General features: G+C 37.6%; 1 protein-coding gene across 3 annotated transcripts in view; it reads left to right on the top strand.

The window, feature by feature from the left end:
- Positions 1 to 15,342, top strand: part of CTTNBP2 (cortactin binding protein 2) — a 169,370-nt gene that overhangs the window by 61,252 nt on the left and 92,776 nt on the right. For all 3 annotated transcript variants that reach the window (XR_003510776.1, XM_027539615.1, XM_027539614.1), the window contains exon 3: positions 7,054 to 7,278. Coding sequence is in view for 1 of the 3 variants with exons in the window: in XM_027539614.1 (XP_027395415.1) it covers positions 7,054 to 7,278 (225 nt within the window). In the remaining 2 variants the exon portion in view is untranslated. The remainder of the gene's footprint in view (positions 1 to 7,053; positions 7,279 to 15,342) is intronic.

Raw genomic sequence — 15,342 nt, 5'->3', positions numbered from 1 at the left:
CATTTTACCTGCAGGTATGTTAGAACGGTTGAAAGTAAAGTAAGTGATAAACTAACATTTTTTTTTAGTATATAAGGATTCATATGTGGAATACTATTAAATATTGATATAGATCATTGAAATAGGAACTGTTTAGCAAACTAAATGAGAAAGTTTACTTGAAACATACTCCCTTAAGTCCTTGATAACTGTTTTCGGTATTAAATACATGCTTGTAAAACATAAATTGTAGAGTACCAGGAAATCTTAATAGTGACTACTTTCTGGTAATTGAATCATGGATCTTTTTGTTCCTTTTTTTTCCTTTTATTATATTTTCCAAAGTTTAGCAAACTGTATTTTAAATCAAAATGTAGAGTATGTCAAGTATGCTTATAGGTTTGGATAAGCACACTTACTTTTTTTTTTTTCTATTAACATTGAGTAATAATGCCTCTTTTATAAAATTTAAAATTGTTTTTTGATATGGAAGTTTTATAAGTCATTGTGCATGACTAATCCCAGTAATAGAACCATTATTTCTGCAGCCTTAAATAAATAATTGGTATACATGGGACTTTAAACTGGTAGCTCATTGTTAGAGACATAAAAGGCATGGTTTTAACTGTCTAGCAGTTGTAGATAATCTGCCTGCCAGTGCAGGAGATCCAGGAGACCCTGATTCATTCCCTGGGTGGGGAAAATCCCCTGGAGTAGGAAATGGCAACCCACTCCAGTTTTCTTGCCTGGAGAATCCCATGGACAGAGGAGTCAGGCAGGCTATATAGTCCATGGTATCGGAAAGAGCTGGACACGGCTGATCAAACACACAGAGGTAAAGATACAGCAGTTCGCAGCAATTAACTGCCTAGGGCAGAGTTGGCAGGTTGGTTCATCTGTGCTCCAGTTCTGATTGATGGATGGTGACTGCCTGGAGAGATGTATTAAGATAAATAGGATTTATCCTGGATTCGGCTTAAAGTGTGTTGAGAGTGTAATAATGTCTACTCTAAGCAAGAGAGCAGAACAATGAGGCATGATGTGCCATTCTTGACCTAGTTAGGGAATAAGGGTAATCTTATTTTTACAGTTGAATGTGGGCCGTATTTCTAGCTGAGATGAACACTGATGGTTATTTGCAAGGTGGTTAAGTGGCAGGCAGGGTCATAATAAAGGACTGACAGATTACTTCTGGCTCTGGTTTCTATGAAATCAAACCATTTCACAGATACTGTTAGAATGGTCTACTTGCCTGTGAGAAAATAGATCATTTATTGAAGTATGACTTCCAGATTTTAACCTCAGGCACCAGGTAAATCTAAGTCACTCATAATATATGGTTCACAATATTTATTATGTATGTAACTGGCATGACAATTTCTGCACATCCAGATTATTTTGTCCATGAGCAGGTAGGCTGTTGTGACAGCTCCATGACATCCTCCTCCTGCCTTGCAGGCAAGTTCATGACACGCCTTCCTTTCCTGTGTCCCATGTATGTCTTGGCACATATCAGTGATGTTTGAAATGTGCTCACTGGACTGATTACTCAGACTTTTTGACATTCTTTAGTCCAGAAAGTTACATTTTGTTCCTGGCTAGTGAATTTCTAAGCCTTTGTAATCACTGAAGGGCAATGAATGTCGTTCTCCAAAAGACTGTAGCTTTCACATGGTTGTTCCACCCTCTACAGTCCACTCAAGTACTATGTATGCGTGTGTGTGTGTTCACATGCATACACACTGTGTATGAATGTGTAAACTCACTCCTAGAATGACATTTATTTGCAGGTAGGATTTTTTTCCGAGTCGGGCACGACTGAGCGACTTCACTTTTTCACGTTTCACTTTCATGCATTGGAGAGGGAAGTGGCAACCCACTCCAGTGTTCTTGCCTGGGGAATCCCAGGGACGGGGGAGCCTGGTGGGCTGCCGTCTATGGGGTCGCACAGAGTTGGACACGACTGAAGCAACTTAGGAGCAGCAGCAGCAGATAAATTCTCATGTTGGCTGCTTGGAAAAAAATTCCATCCCTCTTGATATTGAATAATAGTATTTCAGGGTTTGAGAGGAGTGTAGCAGTTTAGAAGCAGACGGCCTTCCTAATTTTTGAGACCCCATTTCTACCATTTCAGCCGATGTTTGAAACGCTGCCAGACAGATTTCACAAATCCAGTGCAGCCTATTATTACTTTGGAACAGCTTTGACCCTTAAACATTCCTTTTTATAATGGCAATAATTCTATTCCTTGAGAATAATGAAAGTAGTTAAATACTTCTGTAAAGATGAAATGACTTCAGATATTGAAAGATTTATCATGCTTCTATAAGTCTTTTGAGCATTCCTGTTTTCTTTTTCTATTCAGTTCTATCTTCAAGTCCTTTTTGTATTGATCATTCTTTAAATATTTCACCCAGAAGTGAGCCCAGTAGTCCAGAGATTGTCTGCTTCTGATTGACAGATCTTTTCTGTTCATGAAGCCTGATGTGGAGTCTGGATTTGCGGTGTGGAGGGGCAGTGTTCCTTTCTGGTTCACTCCTGGAAGGTAGTGTTGATTGCAGGCCCAAGTGGTTTTCATACTTGTTTCAGTGTTTCTACTCAAGCACTGCCTCATATTAATCGCTGTGAAAGCCCATCTAATCAGACTGGACTCATCGTTTGAATCACCCCTTGTGCTTGTGTATCACTGGCACCCTTGGTAATGGCCCCTGCCTTGTGTAGGCTGGAGCTGAAGACCGAATCCCTCCGCAGTCTTCTTGCAGTTAGATCTGTATTAAAGCTAGTGGGTTTTGGTGGGGTTTTTTTTTTGTAGTTTTCAGATACTCAGTGCCTTTTGATAATATGCTGCTTTTGGGGAAAAGCATATTTAGGAACCATTTTTTTAATTGGATTGTATTTTGCACTTATGTAGTACTCTCTGAAGAATGAATCTTGAGGGGAAAAAAAACGTGTAAGTTTGATTACATTATGTTGGTGTATGGTCAGCAACTGTGAAAGTACATATAGAGCATATGTAAAATTTAATTACTTTGAATATTGTCGTATTTTTGTCTTTCAAACTTCATTACTATTTCTTTGTATTGATCTGAATAATGTTGTAAGCAGTAATAATTTTTGAAGCCCTTTCTACTATTCCAGAATACTCTAGTCATAAATTACAAAATGCTTCAGAGTAGTCTTTAAAGTAATACTGCTTGGGTTGAATACTAGCTCCTGTTGAAATGACCTTAGGAGAGGAAGTTAATCTTTCTAAGCCTCAGTCTGCTTGTCTGTAAAATGTGAATTGGAAAAGTGGTTCTCTCCTGAACTTAATTTTAGGAGAAAATGAATGGGAAACATCTTGCAATAAAAAATATGCTCTTAGTAAAATTTACCTTTTACTAATACTTTTTAATGTTACAAAATCATTCCAGCTTTTCAGAAGACAAATAGAACTGCCTTATGATCCAGCAATCCAACTGCTGGGCATACACACTGAGGAAACCAGAATTGAAAGAGACACGTGTACCCCAATGTTCATCGAAGCACTGTTTATAATAGCCAGGACATGGAAGCAACCTAGATGTCCATCAGCAGATGAATGGATAAGAAAGCTATGGTACATATACACAATGGAGTACTACTCAGCCATTAAAAAGAATACATTTGAATCAGTTCTAATGAGGTGGATGAAACTGGAGCCTATTATACAGAGTGAAGTAAGCCAGAAGGAAAAACACCAATACAGTATACTAATGTATATATATGGAATTTAGAAAGATGGTAACAATAACCCTGTATATGAGACAGCAGAAGAGACACTGATGTATAGAACAGTCTTTTGGACTCTGTGGGAGAGGGGGAGGGCGGGATGATTTGGGAGAATGGCATTGAAATACATACAATATCATATATGGAACGAGTCGCCAGTCCAGGTTCGATGCACGATACTGGATGCTTGGGGCTGGTGCACTGGGACGACCCAGAGGGATGGTATGGGGAGGGAGGAGGGAGGAGAATTCAGGATGGGGAACACATGTATACCTGTGGCGGATTCATTTCGATATTTGGCAAAACCAATACAATATTGTAAAGTTTAAAAATAAAATTAAAAATATAAAAAAAATTTTTTAAAGATAAAAAAAAGACAAACTAATGTGATGTTTGTCAATATGTTCTAAAATTAATTGGTGATATGTTGTAATTGTGACCTACGATTCAAGTTTTTAGGGTCCCCCCCCCCAAGAGGATTATATGCTGTAGAAAAAGCTGAATAGCTAAAGTACTTTTCCTTTTATTTTTGCTAATTGAGTCCAACCTACTTCAGTTGATCTTACAAAACAATGAAAGCCAAAAGTAGGAACTCTGTATGTCAGATCCTCCATTAATAATGGCCATGTTTTTATTTTTTGCTTACAACTTTCTCAGGATTCTATATAACTTCAGATTCTGATGAAATTATGTTTTTATTTATCAGTGGTTTAAGAGTTTGAGTCTGTTTTTATAATTATAGTTAGCATGTGGCTTCATAATGACTCATTTCCCTGAAATGCATTTCATTCTCAAGTAATTCTGATGCATAATCCAAGAAGTTATCTGCACATTCAGCTATTCCTTTTTTTAGGGAAAGGGCTCTTCAAACTCAGTATTATACACATTTCAAGTCCTTTTTATTACACAGTATCCTTAAATATTAATACTTTTATATTGATCTGCCCTTATTAAAAGTAATGTGGTACATTCAAGATTAAGAACTCTGCTACAAAGAAAGATGTACTAAGAAAGGTAGACTTCTTACAATAATGTTAAAAGAAATATTTCCATAGTTGAAAAATGAGAACCCCTGCTTAAAATGTAAGTTTCAGCAGGGGACCTATATAATAATAAATATGGATGCTAAAATGAGGACCAAGATGCCAGATTTTCAGAAGAAATTTGAAATCCACATTTGACTTTTAAACTCCTAACCCACATTGAGGGTATAAAAAATCTAATTGTTGGAGATTCAAGAGAGAAAGGATTTTTATCCAGGGGCATTTCTCTGGAGAGAATGCTGTGCATCCTGCCCCATCTAGTTGCTTTTCCCTTCATCTCAGGAAGAAGTAGTTTTAATTGGTTGTTAAAATGTAAGTTTCAGCCGGTAAGGCCAGTTTATCGACTGAACCATTCAGGTAGAGGGCTCCTGTTCCCCTCACTTCCATCTTCATCCTTTACCTCTGGTCCCTTCCAATCTGGAGAGGATGAAAATAACTAGGAAAGACAGGGAGAAAATTGAATGAAAGAAGACAGGTTTTCTTAAACACTTCCTTCCCAGGTGGTGCAGATCCTAGCTGGGGAAGAGAAGCCATCATACCACTGAAGTTGCATATTCTAAAAACCAAATTGAGATTTTTATATTTTAAAGTGACTATAGGTATTATTGGAGAAGGCAATGGCACCCTACTCCAGTATTCTTGCCTGGAAAATCCCATGGACAGAGGAGCCTGGTAGGCTGCAGTCCATGGGGTCGCTAGGAGTCGGACCCAACTGAGCGACTTCACTTTCACTTTTCACTTTCATGCATTGGAGAAGGAAATGGCAACCCACTCCAGTGTTCTTGCCTGGAGAATCCCAGGGACGGGGGAGCCTGGTGGGCTGCCGTCCATTGGGTCACACAGAGTTGGACATAACTGGAACGACTTAGCAGCATAGGTACTATATCAGATAGAAATGATTAGAAAAACCATGGGGACTATCCCAAGTGTTCACTCAGGGGTGGAAGATGAATCACCACATTGAATAAAAATTAAAAGAAAAAAGTTAGGATAAAAGGAAATTGCTTTTGTAATTGCATCTCTAAAATAATACTTATTTAGTGCATTGATTATATAATTGAAGAATCTAGAAATACCAAATGTTTTTTGACTCACAAACCACTTTGATTTTTTAAGTTTAAAATAATCCTCTGAAAGATAGCTTAAATTTTATGGTGAATTGGACTTTTCTTAAATTATATTTTCTAATCTGGTAATAGGAAAAGAAATGTTACGTTTTCTCACTTGTCATTTGCATTCGTGTTTATCTACTTGTTGGCTTGCTGATAGTGGTCTTAAAATGGAAAAGTTGAGTTGGTCAGTGCAGTTGGTTTAAATTAAGGAAATGTATGTAATATTTCTTTAGAAAACATCTTTGACATTTTGGAAAATTAAGCTTGATTTATTGTAAAGTAATTTAGTTTTTCCACTGGCAGTGGCATAGAATAATTTTTTTCTAGTAGCTATTCCGAATGACCTGAGTTAGGAAAACGTTGCTCATTTTCAATATATTCCTAATACTATTTTCCTGCTATTTTCCATTTTATGCAAAGGCCATTGTAGGCTAATTATAGAAAATTACATTTAGTGCCAAGTGGATGTGAAATTAACTTTGACGCTGATGGACTGACATTTAAAGTAAAATGAGGTTACATTCTTTCCTGGGATTCTATGAACTATATTTTAATGTCCTTCAGTTATGAGAAGACATTTGCATCTTCCTAATTTTCTGGGGTTTTTTTTTTTTTTTTTGGTAGTTGGTCACATTTCACAAAAGGTGAATGTTGTGATTTTTGACATTAAAAAATTCATGAAATATTTTCTTCAAATATTTGTAAAATTCTTTCTGACTATACAAAACTTGGAGATTTATATTTTGTGACTTAACATGGTGAAGATTATGTGAAATATAAGTTCTAGAAACATTATTTTGCCTGTTTTTTATTTTTTGTTATAAAAATTATTTTAATTGTTGATATTTATTTTACTTTAAATGAGAAAAGACTGCACCTAAAATTCAGAACCTTGAAGGGGTCTGCATCATGAGAAAAAAACTGTTTTTGCATCTTTTGCAATTTAAAAGACTATATTCTTAAAGGAAGAACTTTTGAACATAGCTTGGCAGACTGGCCAGGGTTTGAGGTCACAGTCTGCTTACTCCTCACCACCTGACGTCACACGTAAGCCATGACTCATGACGGTTGTGAATACCATTTGGAGCAGTATCTACAAAACTTCATATAAATATTTTCTGTATATTTTCATTTCTTTTCCTGAATACATTCCTCTGATTTTGTTCTAGGCTCGCAGGAAGGAGGTATTTATCCAGGAACGGTATGGGAGATTTAATTTAAATGACCCATTCCTGGCACTACAGAGAGACTATGAAGCAGGTGCCAGCGATAAAGAGAAGAAGCCAGTTTGTACCAACCCCCTCTCCATCCTCGAAGCAGTCATGGCACACTGCAGAAAAATGCAAGAAAGGATGTCCACACAGCTGGCTGCTGCTGAGAGCAGACAAAAGAAGGTATTGAGACTTTCCAATAGTCTTTCTTCCCATAACACAGTGTAGAATGAGGAGACCACTTCCGAGGTGGTGGGTTTGTTCTTAAATGCTGTATTTTCAGGAATGCAAAATACCGACAAATTATGGAGACCCTTCTCAAATGTAACTCAAAAATAACACTAAATCATAAAAGAAGTATGAAAAATTATGTTTCTTATAATAGTTACTATGATGCTTTCATTAAAATAGGGATTTTTGGAGGGAGAGTCTGTTTCCTAATGCCCTAAGGCATGCTTAACTGCTCAATGGGTGATCCAGTAATGCAACCAGGACTGATCATATGGTGGCATCCCCAACTTTCTTTATCTAGCTTCTGTCGCTTATATTTCTTTGCAATTAGAAATTATTATTATTTTTTAATGAAAATAGTATGAGAATAGAATGAAAGTTTGCTTAGTATAATGCAGTCTCACAACATGTCATTTGAAGTTCTGGTTCGTCTCAAACTCGCCTCTGGGGTCTGAGTGTCTGCTGCAGACCTCCAGGCTCCTGCTCACATGTGTTTCATTAAAACCAACCTCCTCCGCCTGCCTCACCTCCCCCAGCAACACAAATACACATTTATTGCACTGAGCACATGCTTCAAAGAGTCCTAAGCGATGAAAGCTTTCTGTGATCAACCATAAGGAAATAGAAGTTTAAATTTTTTGTCCTTCTGATACACTGCTGAGATGACTGATTCCCTTTATTTGAAAAGAGTGAGGAAGACAGAGAAGGTAATGATGTCTGGTATGATTAGAATTAAAAGTAGTATGTTCTTCCAACCATTATTAAAACATAAAATAAGTCTTCTATTTGTCCTTTTCAGAGAATTTGTTATAGCTCACATTTAACACCTGATTAACAGTTAACCCGAATGCACTATACTATATAAATATTTATGATGCTGTCATTATAAATTCATGACTGTGTGGGCTTTCTCCCTGTAATTATTTCTTTGCAGTAATATATATTTGCTGGTGCTCTGGGATAGGTGTTGAATAAAATCAAACCTTTGCTCAGTATGCACATGGTAGAAAACTGAAGCATGAGTAAATAATAAAGAATAGACGGTCTTCCCTGCATGTGAGACCGAATCACACCGTTTTACTCTGGGCTCTACATACCATCTACAAAGCCCTGCAGACAACCACTGAGATCTCTAGAGCTTTTCAAAAATCCCCACAAACCACATAAGCTAAGAGCCAGTGTGTTTCCGTTGATGTCACTAAGGCTCACTTGTATGTCTTGGATGAGACACATTTCAATTACACTCTTAATGTGTCAAATGAGCTATTTCATAATAAAGTATGTCTGCTGGGGTTGTGCTGTATTATCAAAAATCAAGAAAATATTTTGTTTTTGTTGTAGTTTTCATCCAACACATACAATGCATGCTTTACCAAATTTTACTTCAGTTTTGCATTTTATCTATCATTATAAGAGAGGAAAAAAAGTTGAATCAAAGCTTTGAGTTCAATTCTGAGTTGAATCAAAGCTCTTATTATCTAGTTGATTTTTTTTTTTTTAATCAGCTTACATCCTGTTTGTTTCTGAATGCCTGGGTTATTTCCAACCTGGCTGGAAGTGAAAGGAAATTGTTTCTGTCCTATGGGTCCTGAGAGGCTGGTATGGAATGAGCCAATGATCTGTCTCCCACGTATTACGGAGACACAGAGGTCCTTTATGGCCACATTGACTGGCTGTGCCGTCTCAGTGAAGGGTCTTTCTGAATGGCAGTGCTACCTTTTGTCCCTAAAAGATATTCTATCCAGTAGCCTGTAACGTGTGAGGAGAGTAACTGTTTGTACTCTAATCCTGGATCTTTATTTATGAAGAAAATAAGATAACATAGCAGCTGATAAGACCAGAGTCATTTCAGCAATAAAATTACCTGTCACCTCTACTCTTGAGAGTAAATATAGTAACCAGACATCGTCAGGTCTCTTACATGTAGAATAAATGGCAGCTTTAGAAATCTAAAAGCATTAAGACACAGAAATCCTTTATTTTAAATGAACCCAGGTCATCAAATCACTGCCAGAGCAAAAGTCAGGGAAAGCAAAGGTCCGATTATCTTCAGTTCAAGTATTTATTATCTGACACTGGGCAGAGCTCTGTGGTGATTCTAAGACATTTGGCCTGAACACTGCTCTGCTTGGCCTCTCTAGGCGGGAGAAGAAGCTTAGCACTCATTCATGCATTGGTTCCTGCTGAGACTACTAATAGGAGGGTTAACTGGTAATTTGCCTGCCAGGAAAATTTGGGCAAGAGTCAATTTGGCAAATGGACTGAGCCTCAAGCCACTTTGCATAAACTAATGGGTAATCATCATGGGGAAATTTGCCTCTGGTAATATACCAGTTAGAGGCAGTAACCCAGGTGGTTATTATTTGGGTTTTTACTTTTTATCTTGTGCATCATCTGGTGATACAGCTTCTGTTCTAATTTATTTTCAGTCATTTTATTCATACATAGTATAATTTCTAGCCTGGAAATAGAAAACATCTTTTAATTTGAGCAGAGCTTATAGAAGAAAAAAAGCAAAAATAACAACCAGGAAATTCAGAAGGGGGCATTTTTTTTCACCAGAGGAAAAACTCAAAGTAGTTCTGTGTATTAGATAGAGCTCCTTCTAGGTAGGGCTTCCCTGGTGGCTTTGCAGTAAGGAATCTGCCTGCAATGCAGGAGATGCCGGTTCTGTCCCTGGATTGAGAAGATCCCCTAGAAAAGGAAATGGCAAACCACTCCAGTATTCTTGCCTTGGACCTCCCTTGGACAGAGGAGCCTGGCAGGCTGCAGTCCATGGGGTCGTAAAAGAGTTGGATATGACCAAAGCGACTAAAAACAAAACAGAAACAACCTCTTAGGTGGCAGCTCAGCACAGTGAGGTCAGTTGCATAACAGTAGATGCATCAGGCAGAATGTGTAGTCACAAAGCAGTTCCAGTATTCATGGAGTTCATCGGAAAGAGCATTTATTTGTTGGCTACCAGCATGGTAGAGCATGGCTGGGGGAACTCGGGGACCAGCTCTTAGCAGCCAGCATCTCTGACAAATGCTCACTGTAGATCTAATCTGCAGTGGCTGATCCTTCTACTGAGCTGGATACTGAAGCTGGCTGATACCAGACGCACCACTGCCATCACTGCTCTGGGTCTTGGGTGGTGCTTCCCCTAGCCCTGCTTCTTTGCGTCACTTGTTTCCTAATTGATGCCTAAGAGTAGGTGCATTTGATTGGCCAAGCTCAGGCCACATGCGTTCTCCTTAGCTACAAGACCAGGAAAGCAACTATTGGCTGTATTTTAACTACCACAGGAGAGAACCATCAGTGCAAAGTTCCCCTGACATAGAAAGGAGTTTCAGCTGTTAGTCAACCAAAGAAATGATGAATGCACCAGAAAAGAGCAATGAAAACATGTTTTATTTCATATGCCTCTTTCTTCACATTGTAAATAATTGTAATTCATTTTGCTATTTGTACTCACTGTTTTCTGCTTCATGGTTATAACATACAAATGTAATTTAATTTTACATTGTTTTCTAGACTTTTGTTCAAGGATAACATGGTAGAGAAACATCTAAAATAACATTTTTAGGAAGAGTATATCAGCTTCTTTGTACATGAGTGATTGTTTTCAACTCCTTCCTGAGTCTGTTTTTGTATAACTCATTATTACAGTTCAAAATGCATTTTGACTCCCCAGGGAGCACTGTAGAGCAAGCATTAAGGGGAGCTGGAGACTGAGATCTGCAGCTTTGAGCCAGGACATGTAGGGGAGAATAGTTTCCCTTATCCATGTCTTCTCCTGAAACTCTAGATCAAGAGGAAGGGGCAGATGAGAAGTGCAGAGCCTAACAGCCGACTGACTGGTTGTTACAGCTCCAATAAGGAAGAAAATCTCCTGCATCTTACTGTTATGTACTTGTTTACCAGGACTGGGCAGTTGCCGGTGGGGGTGACCCTGTAGAAAAGAGGAAGAGGGTGCAGTGAGTGTTAAAAGATTTGAGGGAGCATTAAGAAATATGATTAGATGTCATAAAAGTGTTTTGTGATTGTGACAGACATGCAGTCTGCTTTCTCCTTTTACAAATGACCAGAATTGCTTTCCTCTCTCTTTTCCACTTCGAATTAGAACTAATTGCCTTTACATTGCTGCTCCGCTCCCTCCTACATAGTTTTCCCTTTCATTCTGGAAAAACAATTGTTTGGTGCCTCTTCATTCATGGCTCCCAGTCTGGGTGCTATTCTTGGAGGAACCACCCACTTTCTCACTACCAGTGAAGCTGTGTTGGCTCTTCTAAGCTCTTCCATACAACTTGCTGCTTTTTTGCAAAAGGCTTTGGTGATACTCAGAGAAGGCAATGACACCCCACTCCAGTACTCTTGGCCTGGAAAATCCCATGGATGGAGGAGCCTGGTGGGCTGCAGTCCATGGGGTCACTAAGAGTCAGACACAACTGAGCAACTTCACTTTCACTTTTCACTTTCATGCATTGGAGGAGGAAATGGCAACCCACTCCAGGGTTCTTGCCTGGAGAATCCCAAGGATGGTGGAGCCTGATGGGCTGCCGTCTGTGGGGTTGCACAGAGTCGGACACGACTGAAGCGACTTAGTAGTAGTAGTAGTTGGTGATACTGCTCCATGCAAAATTTCCCCTGAGCCATTACTTGAAAGTGGTTGTGAGTAGATATAAATTGGACAGTAGTATAGCAGAATCAACTGGAACTCAATAATCTTTATACACAAAGGGCATGGTTCCTTCATAATCACAATAGAGTGCAGTTGAACTGGGGAGAAAGTCTGTTCCCAGCCCTAACCATCAGGTCCACAGACCCTGGATCACTGCTCAAAATTGTCCCAGATTTGGCCTTTGAGAGCCCTTTTAAGCTACTCCTTTTGATATATTCCCATAATTCCTATAGCACATTCTTATTACAAAAGGATTTTTTTTTTCTTACAGGCTATCATACACTTGTCTTATCCCAACCCCTGGGATTAGCTATTACATACAGGAGCTGTTATTTTCATTCCTTTCTAATGGAAAGTAGAAGTGAATCTAGACTCCAGTTTCATCCACCTCATTAGAACTGATTCAAATGTATTCTTTTTAATGGCTGAGTAATACTCCATTGTGTATATGTACCACAGCTTTCTTATCCATTCATCTGCTGATGGACATCTAGGTTGCTTCCATGTCTTGGCTATTATAAACAGTGCTGCGATGAACATTGGGGTACACGTGTCTCTTTCCCTTCTGGTTTCCTCAGTGTGTATGCCCAGAGGGATGGTATGGGGAGGGAGGAGGGAGGAGGGTTCAGGATGGGGAACACATGTATACCTGTGGTGGATTCATTTTGATGTTTGGCAAAACTAATACAATTATGTAAAGTTTAAAAATAAAATAAAATTAAAAAAAAAAAAAAAAAGAAGTGAATCTAGAGCTAGGAAATTATGCATACTTATAATATTCATAAACATTTTATATACACACATATCTGTATCTTCATTTATCTATAGTGAGTTCATACTTACTGACACCTCTGATTTTAATCCAAAGGGTACATTCTTATCCTTTATTTAGAACTAGCTCTTCCAACAGTGAGAAAGCTGTCAGCTATTATACTTCACTATATTACTCATTTACTGCAGCCTAGAACCCACAGGGCTTCCCTGGTACCTTGGCTGGTAAAGAATACGACTTCAATGCAGGAGACCCTGGTTTGATTCCTGGGTCAGGAAGATCCCCTGGAGAAGGGATAGGCTACCCACTCCAGTATTCTTGGGCTTCTTTGGTGACTCAGATTGTAAAGAATCTGCCTACAATATGAGAGACCTGAGTTTGATCCCTGTGCTGGGGAGATGCCTTGAACGAGGGCATGGTAACTCACTTCAGTATTCTTGCCTAGAGAATACCCATGGACAGAGGAGCCTTAAGGGCTGCGGGTCCATGGGGTCACAAAAGGTCAGACACGACTGAGTGACTAAGCACAGCGCAACACAGAACACAGAATCCATAGCACTGTAAAAAAAGCAAAAATGCAAACCTGAAATTCACTATTGTTTATCCCCTTTAAAGAGATATTTACATTAAATCTCACTTTAAAGTAAAATTTGCATAAGTGCACAAATTGATGTTTTAAAAATGCATATACTTGTGTAACCTGTACCTCTTAAAAGATAGAAAATATTTCCATTACCACTGAAAGTTTCCTGGAGTATCTTCTCAATAATTATCTCCACCACTTCAGGCAGCCACTGAACACGCCTCTGATTTTTTTTTTTTTTTTTTTATCGTGGATTAGTCTTATCTCTGTACTGCAACTTTAGGTAAAAAAGATGACTGCAATGAAATAATGAGCCTTCTGTGTACAAACTGTAAGTCTTTCAACTTTGTTTTTATTTATGAAAATTGTCTTGTCTGTTCTAGATTGTTTGCATTTCCATGAAAGTTTTCTTTGAAAGTTTTCAGGGGTGAAATTTCATTGACCTTTAAATATGTTGAGAATTGACATCTTTAACAATATTGAGTCTTCCAATCCATGATTATAGTATTTCTCTTGATTTGTTGAGATCTTTGTGGTTTCTTTCAGCAGTGTTTTATTGTTTTTAGTTTAGTAGTATTAAATGTCTTTTGTTAGGCTTATTTCTAAATATTCGGTGCTATAATAAACACATTATTTTTGACAAACATTTGTTGCTAGTGTGCAGGTACTCAATTGATTTTTGCATGTTGACATTGTATCCTGTGATCTTGCTAAACTTGCTTATTAGATTTAGCAGTTGTTGTGTATATTTTATATGATTTTGTAGGTAAATAAGCATGCTATCTGTGAATAAAACCCATTTTAATTCTTCCTTTCCAAATTGCCTACCTGCCTTCCCCTTCTCTTTTCCCCATCATTTCACTGACCAGAGCCCAGAACCATCAGAACAATGTTGATCAGAAGCAGTGAGTAAAGACTTCAAAGGCCTTTCCTTTCCGTAGGGAGAAAACAGGCTGTTTAATGGTTAAGTATGATGCTAGCTGTGCTTTTTTATAGATGTCTTTTATCTCATTGAGGTTTCATTCTATTCTTTATTGAGTAGTTTTTATCATGAATGGGTTTTGAATTTTGTAAAATGGTTTATCTGCATCTATGGCTGTGGTCATGATTTTTCTCTTTATTTTGTTAATGCGATGAATCTTACTAATTGCTTTTCAAATATTAAACCAACTTGGATTCCTGTAGTTAACTTCAGTGGGTAACCTTTTATCATTCTTTTTAAATATTACTGGATTCAGTTTGCCTGTATCTTGCTGCAGAGTTTTGTTTCTGTGTTCACGAGTGGTAATTTTTCTGTGAATTTTAAAATAATTCTTTTGATATGAAAGTAATTCTGGATTCATAAAGGAAATTGGAAGTATTCCCTTCTCTTTTTTGAAAGAGTATATATAGGTTTGGTTTTGATGTTTGGTTGAAGTTACCCTCATATGAGTTGAGGGTTTTCTTTAGGGGAAAATTTTTATTTGTAAATTCAGTTTCTTTTGAAGATATAAAGCTATTCCATTCTTTTACTCCATCTTATGTCAGTTCTGAAAGTTGTATGCTTCAGAGGAATTTGATTTGTTGAATGTTTTGACACAAGGGTTTTCATCATTATCTTTTTAATGTTCATTTCATAGTGTTACCCCATCCTTTATTCCTGTTATTTGTGTTTTTTTATATCTGTTTCTTAATCTGTTTTTTTTTCCTTTTTTTTTTAAATTTTATTTTATTTTTAAACTTTACATAATTGTATTAGTTTTGCCAAATATCAAAATGAATCTGCCACAGATATAAATGTGCTCCCCATCCTGTTTTTTTAACAATGTTAATGATATTTTAGATTAAAACCAACTTTTGGCTTTGTAAATTTCTCTCTCGTTTGTTGTCTCTTGTATTTTCATTGATTTCTTACCTGTGCTATTTCTAACCTTTGTTATTTCTTTCTTTTCACTTTGTATTTTGTTCACTTTTCCTAACTTTCTAAGGTAACACTTAGATAATTAATTTGAGACAAAG

The sequence above is a fragment of the Bos indicus x Bos taurus genome, chromosome 4, assembly GCF_003369695.1.
Source record: "Bos indicus x Bos taurus breed Angus x Brahman F1 hybrid chromosome 4, Bos_hybrid_MaternalHap_v2.0, whole genome shotgun sequence".
Classification (NCBI taxonomy): domain Eukaryota; kingdom Metazoa; phylum Chordata; class Mammalia; order Artiodactyla; family Bovidae; genus Bos; species Bos indicus x Bos taurus.
The sequence above is the reverse complement of the archived record's forward strand: the minus strand, read 5'-3'. Positions and strand labels throughout refer to the sequence as shown.